This window comes from Argiope bruennichi, chromosome 9, assembly GCF_947563725.1.
Source record: "Argiope bruennichi chromosome 9, qqArgBrue1.1, whole genome shotgun sequence".
Lineage (NCBI taxonomy): Eukaryota > Metazoa > Arthropoda > Arachnida > Araneae > Araneidae > Argiope > Argiope bruennichi.
In genome coordinates, this window is record NC_079159.1 from 81012855 (window position 1) to 81036799 (window position 23945).

The 23945-nt window shown below is 28.9% G+C and overlaps 1 protein-coding gene across 1 annotated transcript in view; it reads right to left on the minus strand.

Annotated features, from left to right (window-relative positions):
• The window catches only part of LOC129984425 (metalloprotease TIKI1-like), a 261041-nt gene that overhangs the window by 182637 nt on the left and 54459 nt on the right, over nt 1-23945 (minus strand). The window contains exon 2 of the mRNA XM_056094302.1: nt 968-1030. Coding sequence (XP_055950277.1) covers nt 968-1030 — 63 coding nt within the window. The remainder of the gene's footprint in view (nt 1-967; nt 1031-23945) is intronic.

The following is a 23945-nucleotide window of genomic DNA, read 5'->3' on the forward strand; positions in this document are numbered from 1 at the left end:
AATAAATTATTAAAATGAAAAATTAACCTAAAATAAGTTATTAACATAAAGTTATGTCAAAAGCGTGTTGAAATGGGAAACTAAATTTGCCAGTTTATAAAATGTGAGTGGTGTTGTGTGCATGGAGCCGCACAATGCCTATTTCATTGCACTAAATACTTTCTTAATTTAAATAATTCGAAAAAGAAATAACATTATCGAAATATTGATCTACGAAATATTATTACTGATTACAGCAACTGACTGAATTCATGTGATAAGAGCTGAATCTAATAATTGATGCATGATATTTCAGTTTATATACCTAGAATATATTATTTTGGACGAAATATTTCTTATTGATTCAGAATAACTGAATTAAATTTGAGAAGAAATTTCGTGTATCTTCAATCCTCTCGTTCATAACAGATCATTTGAGTTCAAGTGCCTCAGAATATTGGAACATTCCAGATTCTCTATCAAAAATAGGAAAATAATCTCTTCTACAACCCCTCCCCCCACACTAAACAAACCGCAAATCCACCGATTAGTATAAAACATGCACGAACCTGGTGAGTAGAGTGAAGGTTAAGTGGTTTATACGCAAATGAAGTCCCAGGTAATCCGACGACTACTAAGCAAATGTATGCTTCGACATCTTTTGAGAAGTCTCAGGAAACTCCCCTGCCACCTAAACTCATTTGAGCGAATGTGTCTACCGAGCAAAGCACGTGCTTCGGGTATTCGCTCAATTACACTTACCAGAATGGAGGAAAAAATTGAACAGTAAAAACCATCCATGTAACTAGGGTACCCACTTACCAAGAAGTTTTATGAAAAATGGACGTTTAGGACGTTTCAGTATTGATAGAGTTAAAAGTGGTTAATAAAAGTTTTTCGGGATTATAATTTCTCTGGTTAAATTGTTTATTACATCGCTTATTCGATTTAAAAAGCAATTCATTAAATAAATAGGGCCAATACTTACTTGATCGCAAAACGGTGGTTTCTTGTAGGCCACCACCAAAGGATAATGAGTCACAAAGCAAACCTGAAAATAAAAGAATATATGTCAAATATAATATGTAAAATGGGTAAATTTTGCAATACATTTCTCAAATATTTGCATGAATTCCATTATGAAATTAAAACTGCTATTAGCAGATTACGTAAATATATATTAGATGAACATGCGTTTTGTTACTTCGCATATTTAAGACAGCAAATAATTTATTTATCATAGCAAAGAAATTATTATAACGTTGATAAATATATCTATATTCAGCTTCTTATTTATAAGATGCATCTCCTGCAAAACCCAATTATCTACATTTCAATCTTATAGAAGAAGCAACAATTTTGTTGTACTTTTTATAACATTGTTATGGATAACACTATCAACTAAATCAAATAAAAATAGAGTTAGTTATTAAGGCAAAATAATAGCAGCTTAGAAAATAATTCTCTAATTTTATACTGTAAAAGCTAGTTCTGAAACTCGTGTCGAATTCAACGAATTAGAAATAAAAAGGAATTTCCCCACAAGAGCTTTCTCTTGCAAGACACTTCGATACACAAATAGCTTTAAAACGTTTTATAATTTTCTTTGCGGCTAGTACGCTCTTGTGATACTGAAATTATAATAAACATTATAATGGCACACAAACATTCTGATATAAAAAACGACATTATAATGGCTCATGATAAAAAAATAATGGTTGTGGTTTTACTCTTGATTAAGCTCGCTTAAACATAAAAGTTTAAGAGCCAGGTTATCAAGATAAAGAATACTAGGGGCATTTTTGTACATTTTGGAACATCTCGGAAACATCGTTGATCGAAAGGGTATTCAGTTTTGCTTTGAATTTTCGGACAGGATGCCTCCTAGAGAAATTTCAGAAGAAAATTGCATGTTGGCATTTTATTATAAGGAAAAGGGGAAAAAATCCAGCAATAAAGGGATAATTTGTTGGAAAAGCGCATTTTGCTTTAGAAGTTATTGAATGATGCTTATAAGATCTATGGCATATAACTTCTTACCTCGAAATTGAATGAAAAACTTCTTGATCTAATAACTTAATTCTGTACTAAATTACAGTAGTGAAAGTGAGGTTCCAGATTTTCAAATTAATAAGTTTTTTTCTTTAACTGATGATTAATTTTGATTAATGTCAAATCATTTATAGAAAAATGTGGCTAATCTTTCATATACATTTATTTTTTTAATTCATACACACACATATTATATATTATTAAAAATAATAAAGATTATTCTGCCTTCACATATGGATCTTCCTTTCCTAGATATTAAATGGTGTATATAACTTAGGAATTTAAAATGTTAATCTCTTCTCTTTTCACTTGATAAGGGAAATTTTTTAGACAGGCAATTATTACTTCAAATTTAATATTACTAATTTCTGACACTCGAAATATGATTTGTAATAACAATAATTGTAATGGAATTAAAAAAAAAGTGTATAGATATTAGAATTCAAAGGTTTAGAAATTACCACTAGAGATGTATTATATATAAAATCCAAGGTATAAATTACATCGTTTTATAAAACTTACAATACTAAATTATCATAGCCTTTTTAAATTGAAAGATAACATTCAACAACAAAATAATAAAATCGCACTTTATTCCAGAAAGCTTGCTATTAAAAGCATCCTAAAAATTATTCAAAATGGCAAGTCACAACGATTCAACTAATTTCTAATTAAAACTTCATGCATATATGTGTATTCATCAATTCTCCATTCCTTCTAAGCTCTATTTAAAATTGTATAAAATCACTCACTATTTCCATTTCTGTATAAGTTAGTTGTCTATGAGGCAGACACCTTTTCACTGAAGGTTAGACTGCTAAGCTTGCATAGAGACGATATTTCATTTTATATTTAAACATTTGAAACAAGCTCTGTGAACTGTTATCCTTGTTAAACACATATCAGACATTGCAATTTTAACTGAAGTGCTACCCATACGACGGGACATTTCTGGCACAAAGTAATGAGGATGAAAGCATCTGAATGAACACTCGGCAGTTGCTGATTTGAAATCGTAAAATCCCGGCAGCTCATCTATTTCTCAAAAGCATTTCCATATGATGTGGGTATTAAACATCCATTCTATATGCATATACGTACATTCGCCGAAAGCTTAAAAGGGCAATTAATAAGTCTCTAGCATGTAAAATTCATCTAGATGGACATATTAATGGGTTTTGGTTAGCAGAGTAGAAGCAGTCTGTCAGAAATGTAGGATTCAAACTAGTTGCAGAATAATATCGATGCATATTTGATGCTTCTTTGCTCTTATTTTGAAACTCATTTTCAAACGAAAGCTTTTCAAATATTAAATCTAAAACTTATGCTTTTTCACCTTCTGAAACCATTTTTATTTTACATTTACGATAACTAGATATGAACGTAAACATATTTTGATAGATATTTACTGCTGAAAATGAAATAAAAATTCTGTAATTAAGCTTTTTTTCGTCATTATTTTTATTTATATCATTTAAAAATCACTTTCTTTTCCTATTTCCTTCATATACAATATATAATCTGTAACAGCGTTTCTAAAGTCCCGAATCAATTTAAACTCATTCATTAAAACATTCAACCTCGTACTTTTTTTCAATGTTAAAATTAAAAATTACTTTCTTTGGGCATTAGTTCAAAATAGGATTTATATTTCCGCTTTTATTTCGGAAGTAAAAATATTAAACTCTTTTTTATTTGGATTCATGGTAATTCGTAGAACGTTGATTCAATTAATTTGGGGTTTACTCGTTTCAATCACAAGATGTAATTTTTAAAATTAAATCCATATTAATCATTTAACAATCTGAAAAATCAATAATTTAGGCAAACAGGCTGGTCGCTAAAGGCGACTAGTGAAATATAATTATATTATTGTTAACATATTTTATAAATGAAATCTAATGTTTGATTTTAAACTGAAATAGGAAAACATTTCTTTAAGCTAGCAACTCAAAAATAGTTTCTAGAAACATTTTTCTTCGAATAGATGCTTTAAAATGGTAAAAAGAAATGTTTGAAAAACGCGCATCAAGTAGTGCGCCATTTCCCTGAATTTCTGAATTTCCAAAATCGGTTGTTGAACAGCGTTTCATAAATCTTTTCTTTCCCCATTTCCCTTTCGTGACGCGAGTTATTTTCCTACCCTTTTATTGTACGCTTCTTGTTTGTGAACATTTATTTTGCGCACGCGAAGGCTTTTGGTGAAAAACATGTCGTTGTTGCATTAAGACATCAGTGGAATTCTTTTCAGCGCAGATGTTTCGGCTAAATTATTGCGGAGGCTCGAAATGAACTCTGTTCTTTCAGTTTAAAGGAAAGGTTTGATAGCGCTTACGGCAAGATAGCTCGTGAGCTTCTTTCTTTAAAGCTTTTAGATTGAAGAAATAGTCGAGATAGATAGTTGTTCAGAGAGAAGAAATGAACTTTAAAAAGTTGTCAAATATATGATAACATGTTTAGAAATTGCATTGATGAAACTACACATTAGTTTTTAGAGCAACGTGGTTCATTTAAAATTTGGATGAATGAAGATGAATTTATCGTTTCTTTAAAGAAGTGACATGTAATATGTACGAACCCCAAATATGAAATTTAAAAAGAAAAAGAAGAACCAACATGCTAACGGGTAGAACTAAAATCATTTATGAAAAATATTAAATATAAAGAAAATTAATCTATATAAATATTAATAATAAAGACGAGTGTGTGTGTGTTGGCGCTCTACAGGCCAGACCGATTGAACGTACAGTACAGCTACAAAATTTGGCACATATATAACCTGGAGATCTGTATGAGGTACCTCGGAATGATTTTTTAAAGAATTTTAATTAAAATCTAAGCATTTGGGGAAATGTTGGCCCATCTCCCTGTTAATTTCCAAAATATTATAGAAGACTGAATATATAAAATAATGAACTTTTTGATTGTCCTATGATTGTGACATTCAAGGCTTCATAAGCCTTTAGGCTTTTTTACAATAAAAAAAAATATTCTATATTACACGTAAGATTACAATGCTAATGGATTCTATTTTTCTGTAGTCATTTTTATAAAATACGCTTGGTTTTTTTTTTATAAACGCTACGCTTTATATAAATATACGCTTGTTTTTTTTTTTATATTTGAGGTTCTTGGTTTTTCGTATTTATTGATCTCTTCCATTTCAAATCCAGATTTAAATCTTACGTCAGATGCAAGCAAATTAGAGCGATGTATAGTACAAGGAACAAATAACTTCTACAATAAAATGAATTATATGACTATATAAATATGAAACCTCAAAAATATATTGTTCAAAAAGCTATTGATAAAGCTAAATAATTGAAATTTTTAGAGAATATTACTTCTTGCAAACCAGCTGGTCCCAAAGGCGATTAGCAAACAATAAATAAGAGGAATTTTTATTTTGCTGGACATATGTATTGAAAATGATTCGTATTCATTTTTGTTTCTTTACAAGATGATTGTTATCGATAAAGTACATTTAAAATTGAAATCTGCTTCTTGAGAAATTATTCGTGGAATTGTTCTTTTAGCTGTTTTATCTTATTTTAAGAAGTAGAAGATTAGAAATGCCAAGAGAATATTAATGGATTTTTTGTAGCGTAGTTTATTGGAATTTAATTGCAGATATCATCCACTTATAGTTTGAAGATAAGGATCCATGTAAAAGAAGAGTTGGTTCCTAAAAGATAGTAATCTCTTCTATATCCCCCCTATTGGCCTGTTTGCATAAATATATTCCGTATACGCTTCGGTATGTTTTTCTATTATCTCATTTTTTTTGCCAGGTATTTATAGCACCTGTCTATATTTGAAACTACAAGTAAAGAAATAACTTGCTGAAACATTGGTGATCTGACAGACCTTTTTGAAATTCTGTCTTGGTATATTCCGTACATAGTTTTCTATCTCCTTTCTCTTACAATATATATATTTTTTAAAAATTAGCTCAATTTCAAGTAAGAAAGTGACTGAAAGATGACTGCATGTTAATCGCTTTGCATTTGTTGCTCATGGCAAACGTGGAGTTTGAGTCATCTTATATAATTTTAATTAACCATCCATTTTAATTAACAGAAGAATAAAACCTATGTGACATCCTTTATTGGAATAAACGATTAAATTTAGTTTGGTTGTCAGTGCATGTATGGACTTTGGATCATCTTAGATAAATGTCCTTTTTAATAATAATAATAAAAAAAAGATAAACAGTCAGGCAGACTATAATGAAATTTATTACAGCCATATCACACAAAAATTTTCTGCATATCAGTTTAATTTGCTTAAAGAATATAAACAACTTCTTTTAAATTTGCACAAGGGATATGTATGGACAAATGACGTAATTTAAAACAAACGTCAAATGATGATATCGGTAATTCTATATAGTTATTCATTTTCTAGGGGGATTTCTTGGAGCTTGTTCTTGCACTGTAAAAAATTCAAACCGAAATCGAAATTCAATACTCATTACTCAAACTTTTGTTCCGATACCACTTGAGGACGTGAATCTTTAAAACAAAGTTTCACATGAAGTTTATAATTGCAATCAGATCGAAAATTTGAAGTTATTACAAATAATGCAAAAATTCTACCAAAATGCTCAGACTGCATCCTTGAACAAATTCTATTTTGAAAAAAACTATATTTAAAAATAAATTTTACTAGTAATAATTTTTACTAGTTACTAGCCACATCAAGCTGGTACGCAAGGTTTAAGGGTTACTAAAATTTTAAATTTATGTAGCTTTTTCTTTCAATATTTCAGAGGCGTTACACCATTCAGTTCATTGTATAATGCATATTATATATATAGTCTTTTCAACTGAAATTAGGACATTTATTTGGAAAATGGTGATCAAATTTCAAATAATCCAGATCATTCTTGCTGAAACTAAAGGTTTTTATTTAAAATATAGGGGGGAAGGACGGTTCAGAATTGATACTATAAATAATATTTTTGATAATTTGATAATATAGGAGGATTTTTTTAATAAAAATGTTTCTAATAGAACAAAACATTCAGTACACTATAGAAATAAATCAGTTTTGAAGCTTTACATTTTTATACATCAATTATATTACTAGAAAGAGCAGCAATCTTCAAAAATGAACGGTTTAAAAAAATCTTCAATACTTATTCCTAAAGTTAAATCTCATAAGTGCAAAAAAAGCTCATAGATTAGGAAAAATACGTCATGTCTTCATAACGTTAACATCAACAATGGGTTGAAATCCTAAATAACGCAATAGTAAAAACAGTGATGGCGATCTTAATTCTTTTACAACAGTAATATAAACTATTACAATCCGTTATATAATATAATATATATTTTTTCTTGCTTATGTTTTTGATATATGTATGCATTAATCAAAAACATGCAAGAAACAAGCCATATAGTAAATGAAAACACATAAAAATGAACAAAGAATTATAAAATTCTAAACCACATATAAAAAAAGTAAACAGATGGCAAAGATCAAAAAATAAAACATACATAAGCACAATACCAACACAGAGCATATATTATTAAAAATAATGCGAGTATTAAAAAAAATAAAGTAAAAAAGATGCAAGATCTAGTAGATAAAAGTTGAGAACAAGTTTCTTTAAAAATGTCAGGAGTCGCATAATAAATGTCAAGTTCCTCAGACAATGTGCTATATCTAATATGCTATATCTATATCTAATAATGTTTATACAAAGTGAACCTTTTAATATAGTTAAATTTGGAATGAATATTTGGAAAAGCATTCTGGTTCATTAAAGATATTAACAAGCACTGCGAAGTTTATAGAACTCAGAATATCAAAGCAATTGATTGAACCAATGATAACCTGATAAAAACACAAGAAATGTCTCGTCTACAAGACAAAATAGGCAAATTAAACATATCACGTCACCAAAAAATATATACCTTGAGAGTAAAATCCATTTTTCTTGTAAAATAAATACCGCAAAAATTTTATTTGAATGCGCTCAATAATTCGAATTTTGTTACGGTAATTCGAATCCCAAATAATGCAACAACATTCCAGACAAGATCCAACATGAACATAATACAAAATCTTCATTCAATTTCACTCTAAACTTCCCAAATTTTATATTTGAGAATGCCTTTTTTTCTTTTTAAAAAACTTTTAAAAGGGATAAACACATTCATACTTTGAATATGCAGGTGTGTGATGCCTGCAACCAACTTCAGGTGTTTTAACCATATTCGGTCGGTGCTAACAAGGTTCCAATCTTGTCATCTCTATCTCTTTAAGATGCTGTAAAAGCCAATCTTATGCTGTAACATTTTCTGCTGTTATTGCAGAATCAAGCAAAAATTTAATTAATAAAAGATTTCTAATTCTAAAGAGAAAATGGGTGGTGTTTTCCTTTCCGCTTTAGATCAATGCTGGGTCGGGCATGTAGAGCTCCAACATACAGACGCATGCCCTTATTTTTAGTATAATCAAAGATTTATTGATCAAGTAGAGTGATCAAGAGTGGAAATATTTTCTTGTCTAATTTATAGTTGGATAATGCTTTAACATTAAAAAATATATATTTATTTTTATTACTTGAAATTCAGATTTAGCTTAAATTCAAAATGTTAAATAGCGATCAACTTATCATCAACGAAGCATAATGCAGAAAGAAAAATTAGTACTAGTCTTTGACCCGTCTCATTTTAATTGCCTTACATAAATTCTCTTCATTTCTTATGAACCCTTCTAATGGGGACTACTCTTGTGACGTCATAACGCTTTAAAAACGTAGATGTACATTTCATCTTTCTTCTAGATTCTGTGGTATTTTAATTTCATTGTTTTATTTATCTTGCAGTAACATATATTTCCAAAATCGCCAAATCTCAGGAAAATTCTGATTGATTCATGATATTAATTTAGCACCACTGTTTTTAAAATTTTGAAGCTTTGCAATAGCTATGCGAAGCTATAAAATTTTGAAGTTAGTCTGTGTCAGCAAACACAGATTCAACACAAATCTGTATTATTAGTGACGAGAGAAAAAGAGGCGTTCGATCTTCAAGCCAGTCCCGTAGAAGAATAATAGAATTCTCATTAAATTCTAGATTTAACACTTTTAATTTCTTCGAATTGTTTTATTGGCATACTACTTTTTTCATTCCTTTGCTTGTTATTTTTAAGCTACACAAAAAACTATAAGGATTCTTATTTTTTTAAAATGCTAAATTCTAACTGATTATTTATTCTAACTAACACAAACGAATGAAGACGAAGCAACAAACGAAACAAACGAAGGTTTTCGCACCCTTAATTAAATATTTCCTAAAGTAATTAATTCAATAAAGAACTGCATATTTAATTAAGCCTTTTTTTATCGATATGCTTCTTAATCGTTATTGAAAACCATTGGCTTTTCTTACAAATGATAACATCAAGAACAAAAGAATTTGATCTTCTTTAAGATGGGAATTAGATAACCCTTCACTCTTTATTTTTATTTGAGAAGGTAGTTTGTAAATGATTTTCAAAATCATGCTCATGAAAAGGCAGCACTTTTTTTTCTTTTAGCTTAGAAAAAAATGTTTCTTTTAGAAACGAGATCATTTTCTTGTAATTACGTTTATAAAGCATAAAATATTAAATCTCAATTATTAAAATATTTGCATTTCCACAAAAAATGCAGATTTTATTTCATCGTAAGCTTACATATTTTATTGTTTTCATTAGAAATAAATTCCTATCATATTTAAAAGAAAGAGGCTCATTTTTTCCATTAAAATCATCCCTGCTTTGGGCTTTCTTATTTATTCAAAATTTCATTTCCTTGATTTACTTCTGATTTGTTATAATCCTTTTTGAGAGACATTTTTAACTGCAATTCAAATAAATTATTCAAAGGGAAGGAAGCATGTGGTTTACAGGATAGCAATTTTCCCCAAAGTTTGAGTAGCTAAACTTCATTTTTGCCTCAGAAGTAAGATTAAACGTTATTACACAAATAAAAAAGCAGAATTGGTAGTCGTTTATTTAAAAATCAAATCTGCATTTCCCACAAACTAATGTTATGTAATATTTCTGAAAACTACTTAATCCTTTTTGTGCTCATTTAAAAATCGTTGCTTATTACAAAAGTATGTAGTAATGATTTGCGTATTTGTTATTTAATAATTAGAAGATATTTCCAAATTTTTCTAGTATATAAATTAGTTTCTGAGTTGAATATATATATATATATATATATATATATATATATATATATATATATATATATATATATATATATATATATATATATATATATATACATATACTAGAAAAAATTGTCGTGGTTTTATAGTTTTCTTTAAAAAAATATTTCAGGCATTTAAACAATCAAATAAAAAAAGATGCTTAAGAAAATGAAATGAAGATTTTTTTAAATGCGCTCATTCTTTATTAAATGACAGTAAAGAATCGTTTATATGTTTCTATTTTATACACCGATTGGCTTTATCTATCGCGTCATTACACATCCTACTCATTCGTGCAATAAAATATTTCACTTGCATGCTTCCGTTATACACATTTTTAGCCCTTTCTAAAATTCACACATTTTCTGTTTCAGTTCATATTTCTACTTTATTAGCTTTCTTGACTTTTTGATTTATTCAGATCGACGAATTAATAGAAAACAAATTGATCATGATTATTTAAACAATTAGTGAAAAAGAATATGAAGGATGTATTTATAATTCAATAAAAAACAAAAATTTCAATAAATTCCACTGACCATATTTTGATTGCCAAAATAATTAATAATTAAAAATAGTCAATGAACATCAATAGATTCATAATGCTGTATTTAATGCACATTTGCAATCTTCTAAGAATCAAAGATTTATTTTAATAAACGTTACTTGCTTGCATAAAAATCGAATAAGTAAGAAAGGAACAATTACAAGATATGCAATAAAAGTGTGAGTGTTCTCAATTTTAAACATATATTTAAATAAAAACAATTATTGTTTAAAATACTACGCAAAATATTCAAGAACTTTAAAAACTGAAATTACTTTTAAATGTAATTTTATGAACAGAATTTAATGTGCAATAATCAAGCTTCTTAAATAAAATTCCAATTATATATATGTTTGTTATTTTACCTCGATTCCTAGAATAAATAATGTGCTTCAGTATTTATACCAGATGCCTTTAACTATCGGCAGATTTAATGAACTTTTGATTTCTACAAATACAGGAAATGTTATTTATTTTCAATACCGGCATTACCAGCAATTTTTATTGCGAAAATATAATGCAGCTTCCCTGATTTATTTTTTTTTAAAAATTGCTGTATTCATTCTACACAAATAATTTTTATACGAGGAACATACTTCCTAATTTGAGGATTTTATTGGAATATTTTATACAGCATTTTGTTATATTTTTTCAGCTTGTGACAAATAGTTACGAGTAAAGAAATTATGGATTAAGCCAGATATTCTGCTACGTCTTAAGTACTTTGTTATATCTCCAAACATGGGCAATAATAAAATAGCACAGAAAGCTTTAGATTAAATATTTGATTTGAGACTGTGTAATCAAAACTTAACATGTCCTGTATATATTCATATATACTTATTGATAAGTCCATATTTATTAATTCACTATGGTAAATTCACTTGGATTGAAAGCATATCATTCTATTAATTTAATAACATAAATATCATATCATTTTAGGAGCCCATTAAATGATTCGACTAGTCAGATTAAGCACCTTCTAGAGCCGTTTGGCTAAGGAGGTACAGCAAATAAACCAATTCAAGAGAAATGTTATTGGCTCAATTGTCAAATTTGTAAAAATTGCAAACTCTCTGTATAATAAAGTATCAGAATAGTATCCGACGACAATTGAGCAGGTTTCTGTCTGTTTCATAACTTTCATTTAGTTATCTGAGTTTTTGTAAACACTAAGTACTTGGTTGAATAATATTTTTTTCAAACATATATACCACTCTTGAATCATAATAAAATAAATTAAAACAAGCGTATAAAACTTTACTAAGTTACAGGAAGAAAAAAAATAACTTACTTAAAATAACCAATTTAGAAATAAATATTTAAGTTCAAATGTAAAAATTGCGCAAAAAAGAAAGAAATGATGCATCCGGCCTGAATACTTTATCAAGTGTCCCCTTCAAGGAGGGTTTCAAAGGAGAGATTATTTCTGTGAGGGGTCTGACTTTCGTCCAAGTATTGGCCCCTCATGACCCGAAAATCTCAAGAAATTGAAGGTTTTGAAGATAAGAATGAGTATCATAAATCAAAACCAATAAATAACACTATTATAAGCAAAATAGTATATCAAAATTCAAATTTAAACAAAACCACAGCAAAATTGAATCAAACTGAACTACAATAAGACCATTGAATCATAAAACCAAAAAAACATTAATAAAATAACATTAATAACATACCAGTTAAAAGTAAAAACTCCGAAAACTTCTATGTAGAAAGCAAACCTATCGATGCAGAACCACAACCTTAAAGTAAATTTAACTTTCCCGCGTTTAAAGCTGAATACGCCTATAACGCTTAGTCAGAATACCACGTCATCATAAGAAATAAGTTGAATGAACTCAGCGCCATCTCTTGAGTAAAAATCCAAAGAAAATAAATTAGAAAGCATGCTTTTAGTTGTGAAAGAATAGAATATGTGAGAAAATTGATAAACCTTCTTTTATTAAAACTTGTATATCGCAAAAAAGTTTTGTGAAAATCATTAGAAGTTTTAATGAGATTGTTTGTTGCTTCAATATAAGAAATTGTGTTATTACAATTTTTTTTAATTCTATTAAACTGTGAAAAAACAAATTTTTCAAAACTTTAAAGTTATAAATTAGAATGGTAATTACTAAGTTTAATTACTTTAAAGAACAAGTCTTAATCTTAGTCTTTTTAGCGAAAGTTAGCATTCTTTTGTCCAATTCCTTTTTCCCTGGTACTATTTAAAATGTATGCCGAATTAGAGTTATATTCATTAATTGAAAGTTCTTTATACTTCTAAAGTTCTTTATTCTTCTGAAAGTTCTTTGTTCTTCTTTACAAATTAAACAGTAAATATTTCCTAATTTATTTACTACAGCAATAATAAAACTCACTTATTTTTTTTTTATTTCTTTTTTCAACGCTTTGTTAAAAAAAATTCCCCGTTCTTTGTATCTGCCACTATTAGTCTTAATTTTCACAAAAATCCCCATTTTCCATTCACCGAACCCCTACGAATGCAAATCGCGTTTTCTAGATAAATTAGAAATGAAAATATCCAAATCGTGTCCAATATAAATTAAGATTTTTTAATATTTAGTTTTTCTCTCAATCTAAATTTTGTTTCCTTTTCCATTAATTCTCTTAAATGACTTGAATCAATGATTTTCAAATTCCCAGTTATCCTTTATCAGCATCTGTATAATCTCTATGTATCTCTTTGATGTAATTACAATCTGTTTTGTTTATCCTACATAAATTTTTGCTATAGTAATTATAACTACAAATTCGTTACCTTAAAGTTGCTGAGTAAATTGCATTTTACTTTAATCGAATAAATTCTTTACTAATGTGCACAATTTTAGGCAATTTCAGGTTTTTGAAACTAATATCCAAAAATCTTACTACATGGAACCCTCTATTTAAATTGTTTTCATTTTTAAATAATAATTCTTTTTTTTTTAATATTAAGCTTGAATTCAAGTAGATCTAGAATTATAAATTTAGTGAAAGAGTTTTCAAATTTTAAATCTTCATTTTTTTAAAAATTAAAAATAACCATTTAATTTTATTTTTTTCTAAGGCCAAAAAGATATATTTTTATTATTATTAAGAATGTTCTCACTATTATGATCCAGGTTACAATAATTCTAAATATAATATCTCAATTAGCTCTTCTATCATTGCCTCTCTTAAATTTTTTATTATAGTTTTCTTTATCCATAAAGGCTTTTAAAAACATTAAATTTGCTATAAATGCAGATGTTATCTAAATCGTCGTAACATTCACCACTTAACTTATTATTGAGTACATATGGAAACAAAGGTATTAAATTACAAATTTAAATATTTTCTAAATCTAATCTTTTCTTTAAGTCCACAATATTCTAAAATATGCTGATATTATCAAAATTATGACATTGGAAGTGTAGTAGTTCATAGTCAAAAGACTTATTTTTATAAAGTTTTTAAAGCAAATTTATGGCTATTTACTCTTTTATTAAGTTCAGTGCTCGTTTGTCCTATATAATTATAATCACATTCTTTACATCTTATTGCATCAAATAAATAAGACCTTTGCTTTTACAAAACATTCCCAAATTTGATTTTTCATTCTTGATTTGTTCTTTGCCAGCTAGTGGACAAGTTTTACATTTTTTTTTTTGTAACCGCAGATTAGGTATTTTTTGTATTCTTATAATTTTTAGAACAAACATTTGAGCAAGTAACTTTTTATCCGTGAATGCCCCAAGCACAAAGCTATCCACTGTGTCCCTTGGTAAAGCAAGCAATAGGTCATGTGCTAAGAGAAATTCTTTTATAGGTTTTTGCATAGTTTTACTTGATAAGTACCTGAAAAATAAGTCATATCACTGACTCTCCCACTACCCAAAGACACACGGATAAAGAAAACTGAATGACCGGACTGCCGCAACAGCAATATTGGCAGGAACTTGGTTGAGTCCTAAGGGCCATTACTGGTCACGATGCAACCCTTCCCGAAGGAAGGGTTGCATCGATGGGAGGAGTCAGATCCACAACCTATTTGTGTACCCACCAGAGTGGCGAGATCCAACCACCATACCAGAAGCATCTCATCCTCTTTTCGAGGTGCCTCCCATGGTGGTTATCTGAAAGATAAAATCTTCTTTACCTCAGCAATCCAGAATCCTCGTTTATAATCCAAAAGAGAAATTCGAAAATTATTTTTAAATTTTGCAATCAGTGCAAAAACACAGATGCTTAATTCCAGCAAAGTGCTAGAATAAGAAATAAAAGAAACAATAAAAAAAAACAAATATTTTGAAAATAAATTAGAAGTAAATATTTCCTGAACCAAAACTAATAAAAGATAAATTTTATTTAGAAAGCGCTAATGCTGCTACATATAAAACACAAATGAATTTAACCAAATTAGAAAAAAATGATGAATCCGACTAAAGACTTTTTCAAGGGTCTTTCAAGTACACAATCAGCTAGCGAATTCTAAGATACCGTAATAGTACAGGACCCTCAAAGAGATCTCGCAGGAGAGAAACTTCTCTCAGCAATTCTGCTGTCTCAAATCGTTTGCTACTCTCGATTGCCTACTAGCTTGAGCTGAATTTGATTTCTAACTCATTACCTGCTCAATATTCGACTCAATTCTATCTAACCACAAGCTTTGCCTCTCGGCTTTTTTATAATATTCGTGATATAGAAACGGATATTTAGAAGATTATCGTGTAATTCTCCTAAACGATATATCGCAAAAATTCCAGCAACTGCGGATTTATCAATATGTTTCGTTAAAATAGTGAAATTTATTGCCAAAGCCGGGATTTCTTAGAGCTATATGTAAAACTATCTACTTTACCAGGAGGCTGAGAAATAACATCTCAAATTCGTAACATATTTTAGCAACTATACTTTAAGTCCAATAACCTTACTATTTGTATCATATTTTTCGGTCTATTTTTATCATATAATCACTTTTTCTTTTTATGCAACATATTTTGTATCATATATAAATCTAAAATAATGTTTCTTTTCATCAAAAGCGAATTCAAAATTCCAATAGAAAACTGTAGCATTGGTAAGAGTGCACATTCTGCCGATTCTTAACCAGCATATTTTTACATTTCCTAAGATTTTTTCTAATTTACCTATGCATTGGAAATTCCATTCTGAGTTCTACTGATGCAAACTGAAATCTTTAGATTTACATAAATATACAGTATCGGAAAGCTTACGCAGCAGATGTTTAGAAAAAGTTCCGATCGCTGCATGCATATAAACATGAGAGGAATCTGAGACTCTGCTCTGGAGGTTGGATTGGTGCTACGTCGCATATTTATTTATTCGAGGTCAGAAGACTGAAGTTAGGAAAGGAAAAATCTCTATGGCTTCACTTTCCATTCAATTGAGAACTATTTGATGGTTTTATTATTTACTTATTCTGGTTATGCATCTGTGAAAAATTTATGCAAATAGAGTTAATATCCAAGAATCCTGATTCTGATAACTGAAAATACAGTTATGTTTTATTAATGCAAATGATAAACTAGTCGCCTTGGCAACCGGCTGATTCGGGAAATCAATGATTGATAAAAACTTCAAATAAATATATAATATAACTTTAATTTACTCGACAAAATATTTTTAGCCTTCAAAATTTTATTGGCATTGAATTTTTTTTTATTATTGAAATCTGATGCCGTTCTGATCTTTCTGCTATTGGGAGAAATAGTTCATATATTCAATGAAAACAGTTTTTAAACATTTTTAATATATCAGAAAGATTTTTTTTCATTTTAATAATTTTCAACGTTTTGTCTTTAATTTATATTTCATTATGGTAAAAATTGCGAAACATTCAAATGAAATTTTTCTCTGAGTCACAGTTGCTAAAATTGAATTAAATCAACCAAATAATCGGCAACTGAGAGTATTGAAATGTTGTCGGATTATAATATTATACAGAATACACAAGTGCACATTTCAAAACTATCGTATATGAATTGAGTAAAATTGTTTGCAAAATTTGTACTGTACAAGCATAAAACTGGTCAAGTTAAATAAAACGGATGTATTCTTTGCTCTATTTCATAATTTCTTTGGATTTTTTTAAATATAGTATGAATGGAGTTAACCCACATAATGTTTTGTACTACTGTAATATATTAATGTTTAATTTTTGAAATCAAATGCCCAAAATATATTATTTACGTCTATTATACTTCCTCCACATCGCTTTACAATGATTTTTTCCTTTGAAATATTTTCAAATCTGAACCAGGTCATAGAAATTTATAAGAAAGCATTGAAATCTTTTAAAATTATTATCTTATATAAAATTTTGATTTTACTCTGTCGAAAAAAAAGTTTCCAATATCCATATGCTATCTTTTCTTCTCCATATATTAAGATGCCGAAAATACTCTTGCGTACGGCTTTGACATTCTATGCGTTTGTTGAAAGGAGGATTGGTGACACTTACCTCTTGTATTTCTCATACTGCGTCACCTCTATTTCCAATTCCTTGATAATAAAAACGCCTCGATAGAGGCAATGTGAATCTTGTGGATGATTTGGAATTTGACAGAGGCGGTGAACACCCTCGTGATATGTTTGTGTTTCTTATGGCACTTGCCCCGGACAAGCTCGCTGTTCAAAGACAGCCGATTTAAGCCTAAGGGTGAGCGCCTTTTGCTTTTATCGTAGAGCCAACTTGGGACAAGAGTGCGACTTGACTACTCACGCATTACTCATTCGCTTGCACAACCCCTTTTTACAATAGGGCACATTCACACATAGAACAGGAAGAACAACCATGCCCAAACCGGGACTTGAACCCGGGACGCCCAGAACACGGGGAAGATGCGCTACCCCTATGCAAGGACGCCGGCCCCTCGCGATATTTATTCCTCATCCCATCTAGATTCATAATTTTCCTTAGGGATTCTGCGAGTATGTTTTGAGGTACCATGCCCACTAATTATTCAAAGAAGATAAATTATATTTCAAATTTTTTTCCGCATGAAAATTACCAATGCTGAAGAATACTTTAGCATTTATTATAATTCCACCCATATAATATTTTCTGAATGACGCAGTTGTACTGAAACAAAATGTGTGAAAGAAATGACCCTGGATTTCTCAAATCCATTTATTCTGTGTTCTAAAAAGGGAGAAACATGACGTGACAGCTTTGGATATTTTCGTCTTCTCATAAAGTTTCGACTTGATGCGGTTCGAATTTACGTTCGAATAGTCCTGCTTTTGACTTCAAATGAAATATTAATACATCTAAACTATATTAGGTAATGTAATATCTCTTAGCAAGCATGTTAATAATAGCCAAACAGCAATAACTAATTATTTTTTCATCGAAATTTATGGGGTTTATTATGTTGTCAAATAAGGTTAGATCTTTCTTCTGGTTAGTCTCACGACATTATGAGAGTAGATCAGAAAAAAGTGTTGATATTACATGAGGCACGAAGTATCTTGGTATAATCTCAGTCATAAAGAATGCTTGCATTTAAATGAATTCAAACTTACATTAAAGATAGTTTAAGTTCGAATAATTAGATGCAGTGATGCTCAGATACAAGCCCTAAATCTCGTTTAAGCATTCAAACCTTACAAAATGTATGCATACAGGGATGAATAAGCTTATATTTTTCTCCGCAACTTTTAAATAAAAATTTTTCCTCCTGTTTTTCGAACAATATTTCCTTTTAAATAACATCTTTCTGAATGCGATCGCCACAGACTAAATAAACAGCGCATTCGTTTTTTAGGTTAATTTACTTAAATTCAAAATATATCCATATTTAAATGTGTCATTTAAAAAAAAACGTTTGAACTATTAATCTAACATATTTTTTTCCAATTTTTTGGAAAGAAACACAAATTTGTTACCTTTTTTTAAGATTCAACAGGCAGGTATGCCATTTTTTTCAACAGTGAAATTACATTAAAAGTGCTTTAAGTATGTCTAAAAGTTTTTCTACCCAAGGGCACATGAATAAAATTTATAGGTTAAAATAATGCTGAATTCCATCTTGGCTGGAATGTTGCCGAGTTAACAAAATTGGAGCAATGCCAGCGGACATCATATTTCACGGGAGGTAATCATAAATCATATAAAAAACAGAGTTGGGATTACTTTCCCTCACAAGGAGCAATAAATTATGACGATGAAGTGAAAGAAATAGCTCAAGATCTCTCCTTTATATACAATGGAACTTGCTCGAGGGGATTAATGTGTTTGCCATAATAAACGGGAGGACTATTCTGAATATAAGTGAATTATGAGATGAATACTCGGTTATATAAATTATAAACTAAAATTTTAAATATTTCTATACGGTAACTTAATATTGTTACCGGTTTAGTTAGTTTAGTTATATTCAAGAATATTATTGAAGTAATTGAGAACTACAAGTTTCAACTACGCTGGACAGGAACTCTTAAATTTAAACAATGATTAGACGACGAAGATGATTCCTGATAATTCCATCTAACACCAGCGGAAGGTTATTTACATTCGAAAATCAGATTTGACATGCATCAGACATACATATATAGGGTGTTCATTAATTATTGTCAGGCTTTCCGTACCTCATAACTTTCGAATAAAAAATATTACGCTAAAACCGATTACGTATTCGTAAATTACAACTCGAAGAATTTTATTAATGATATTAAAGTGTAAAGCTTGCACAATTTGCACTTTGTAGGCATTCAGCAGAAGGTGATTATGTATTCGTAAATTCGCTGAACAAATTTTGACTTTTGATAATCGTGCGGGTTCTCCGAGCCCCATATTCTACAATTATGTTTATTCACTTTTTCTGACACATGAAAAGTGGATTCGTCTATGAAAAACCATTTCCGAAGGTAATTTTCATCATCCTCAATTCGAGTCAAAATTTGTTCAGCGAATTTACGAATACATAATCGCCTTCAGCTGAATGCCTACAAAGTACAAATTATGCAATCTTTACACTTTAATATCATTAATAAAATTATTTGAGTTCTAATTTACGAATACGTAATCGGTTTTTGCTTAATATTTTTTATTCGAAAGTTATGAGGTACGGAAACGCCGACAATAATTAATGAACACCCTATATATATAGAGCTTCCTTTGTGGTCTAACAATCGAATATGGAATTTCCAACTACTTAAATATGATTTAACTACCACAGCGACCAGACACTTATCTTAGTATTTAAATATTAAAAAAAATCTAATATTAATAACATAATTTCTGCATATTAGAGTTTATACTTTAATACGTAACATCATAGTTAAACAGCAAATTAACACCTTAAGTATGTCTATTACACTGATGGCCTGCAGTAATGCTATGAAATCTGCGCAATATTGTGAAATATTCTGGTTATTGGATAATATTTTGTAAATATAGGATAATAGCTTGTACTAACAAAATAACTTCTAATTGTTTATTGTTGAAGGCTTTGCTCTAACATAATATCATTTGGTTGCTTAGATGTACAATGAATTCGAAAATTAAATGCCCTAAGTCATCGGGATATGTTATTAAATATTTTTTAATAAATGTTTTTAAATAATATTATATTTTTTGCATATTTTATGACACCATATTTTATGACCAAAACAGGTGTTGCATCTACTGGCTCGGCAATTTTAAGAGAGATTTAGAGCTAATATAAGTAAAAGTTAATTTTTTTTGGAAGAAATATTCCAAAAAAATGTTTAATTTAATATCTATGATCCCGTATCTTTTACAAACTTACATTTAAATTTCATGCACAACGTCTTTACAACTGTTGCCTAATAAAATATAATCTTTTAAATATTATTCGTCAATTTTTTTTCCATATAAACATACAAAATAAATTTTATTTCTTAATTCTGTATTTCATAATAGTGCATTTGCTTTATGATATTTATTTTTTAAATAATATTTCAATGCCGATGGAAACTTCGAAAATATAGTTAAAATATTTTTCATATGCATGTTACAAAAAAGAATTTTAGTGAAATAGATTTTTAAACAATCTCTTTTTTCAGAAAGTTAATTCCTCACATATATGTTTTCTTTTTAATGTTTTTGACAATTTCTGTTTTGTTTGTTCGTCATTTCAATATACATGCATTTCAAAATAAATATCTCAGCAAATATTTCCCCGATTCCATTACTATATTTTCACTGTATTTGTTTTCGGATAATCTTTTAACCACGTCGACAAAAATTTATTCCTGTTTAAAAAAAAATTTCGTTTGAAATGACAAAAGAATTTTTATTTATATGAATTATTTTCAGATAATGTTTGGGAAACATTATGGGAAGAAAAAGAATTATATTATATGAAACGTTTTAGGCAGAGTTGAAACTAATACTAAATTGATGAAAATCAGACGTAAAGTACTGAAAAAAAAACATAACCAGAAACAAAGATTTATCCTAAATGTTTAAGATTACCTTCTCTTTGTTTCCCATTGATATTCATTTGTTTTCCATTTCATATGAAATCTGAATAACGGTCGCCTAAAAAATGTCATCTTCTGTATCATTTCTAATAAAATATTTCTTTTGAAAAAAAAATATGTTTTGTGAATTTTTATGTTTTATTTTATATTTTGTACTAGTTAATTTGTTATATGACTTGTACTTTTAAAAAATTAACATACAATGTAGATTCTAATTATAAATTTGTATTTAAAATATTTTTCATCTGTGAATACATTTGTACGTTCACATAAAGAAATTTGAGTAAAAAAAATTTAAAAGAATCAGTTTCCAACTTAAAATTCTTCATATGCGTTTCCTTTTTTTATAAAATTTGAAAATATTTTAATGCGTTTTTGTTTTTATTCCTTTCTTTATTTGTTACTCTATATGAGTTTCAATAGAAATATTCCAGTGGTTTCATTATATGAGTTCATTTTTCTTGTTTATATTCCTTTTGGGCTTAAATAAAACTTCAGATAACTTCTTCTTAATGCAATTAAAAGTACTTTCAATATTAGAATCCTTAGGCTCAAAAGAGCCCTAAGTCAATTACTTTATGTGGTTCCTTTGACGATCTTGTTTGGGGAATTGAAAGAAAGAAGGAAAATATATATGAAATGTTTTAGTCGGAAAGGCCAGTCAATTAGAAATATTTTATTAAAGGTAACATATAAAATATTAAAAATTAATAAAGAAAAAAATAAACCTCAGCAAATATTTCTAAATAAGTTCTTTAAGTGGTCTTTAATGAATTAATTAAATTTTACTGCAGACGATAAAAAAAATGGTGACAAAAGAATTTTATGAACTCATTTTACGCATCGATCGAATATTTATATCTTTTTTCTTTCAAAAGAATTTTTTTTTTCATGAAACCACAAAATGAGTCATTTGGACATAAGTACTTTCAAGCATATTTCTTGATAGTAAATATCTTTTTTTTTTTTTTGTAATTTTTATTTTACGTCTGTGTTATTTCATAATAACATGAAAGAGAAATGGCAACACAAAAAAAAGATGATACAAATTATAAAAAATCAATTTTCTTTATGCTTTATTAAAGCAGGTAAGTCGGGTTTCTTCCAAATAAATATATCATACATATTTAAGGAAGCGTAAAAAAGTGATCAAAAAATATCTTTATAATTTTCCACTTGTTTCTAAAGTCCTAAACAGAAATGAAGAAAAAAAGTTGGGAAGAAGCTATTAATTTGTGTCCTTTTTTACATTCTGATGTAAACTTCATGATTTTTTTTTATCTAACATATTTTTTTCACTACCATGCTTCACTTCTTGTGACCAATAAACTGTAAAGAAGGTTAAAAATCGGTCATTTTTCAAAAAAAAAAAAAAAAAAAAGGATGCAAGAAACGATTAATCAAAAGATAAATGAAAGAACTTAAAAAAATTACACCATGTTTGCACTTTTCGACTGATTAAAAAGAAAAACTTTACTTAAGAAGAAAGTCAAGAACTCGAAAAATGAACCGATTCAATGAATCGGTTAAAAACTAATTACGAAAGCTCGTCAAAAACATCTAGCTAGAATCGAGCGTAGGAAAACATTATTTATTTAAGTCTTATAATTAAGTAAATGAAACTGAAACTTTTAAAAGCAATGAGTTCTTGAAAAAGAGTTGCTTAGAAAAAAGGGAGAAAATCATTTTCAAGAAATGTTTTTATATTAATAGGTTCAAATCTAGTTTTCAGTAAGTGATATTATCTTGTTTGTATATTCTTGAAGCTTTATTAACTTAATGGAGAAGAGGGTCGGGTAATTTCCATGAAAAAAAATTGTTTAATTAAAGTTTTCATCTACGATTTTTTAAACAATTTAGATTCGATCAGTGATGAAATATTGTAGGAGAACCATTTAAATTCCAATTTTTTTTTTTTTTAAATATGTTATTTTTGTGACGGACCTCTCGATTGTTAGGATTTTATTAATTTGATGATTTTCAAAGGATTGATTTCAGTTTCTGTCATAAATTAACGATTGTTTTCAATATTTCATGAAATATATTTGATTGCAAATGAAATAAATAGGAAGTATCATTATAATGCATTCTAATATATTTAGCAGTTTTTGTTAATTATAAGAAAACAGCTTAAACACAATATTCGTTTCCAAAGAAAAAATGAGACTACCACAACAGTTAACTACCACAACAAAACAATATCATTCATTGACTATTAACACAATAAACTAGTTTTTACAGAAAGGATTGCTCAATACTATTCTTTTGAAAATGTGTATATAATATTGTTACGAAATTTCCGAGGTTCGTTTGGAAAGTTTAAGTTATATCGTGTGAAGAACGCTCAATCATCAGGCGGCAGTAGAAAATAAAACAACGACGTTTATTTAAACGAAGACACACAGGACAGCACAAAGACGACAACTATATACAGCACAGAAGACGATTATCTTCAGCCGAGACGTGCAGCATACACAGCAGCATACACGGCAGCACACAACAGCAGCTCGACTCCGTCGCTGCTCCGTTAGTCCCTGGAAGACCTGTTCTTCACTCTGTCGTTTTCGACTACGACTCTCCGATCTGGTTCACGACTGCTCGGCAGCTGCGGCTGCTTACTTTTATAGGTCTCAGGAGGCGGGGCTAGAAGCCTCTCAACCAATCAGGAACGTTCGAGGCGTAACTCGGTTCCTACTGGACGGATCGGGAACATTCTA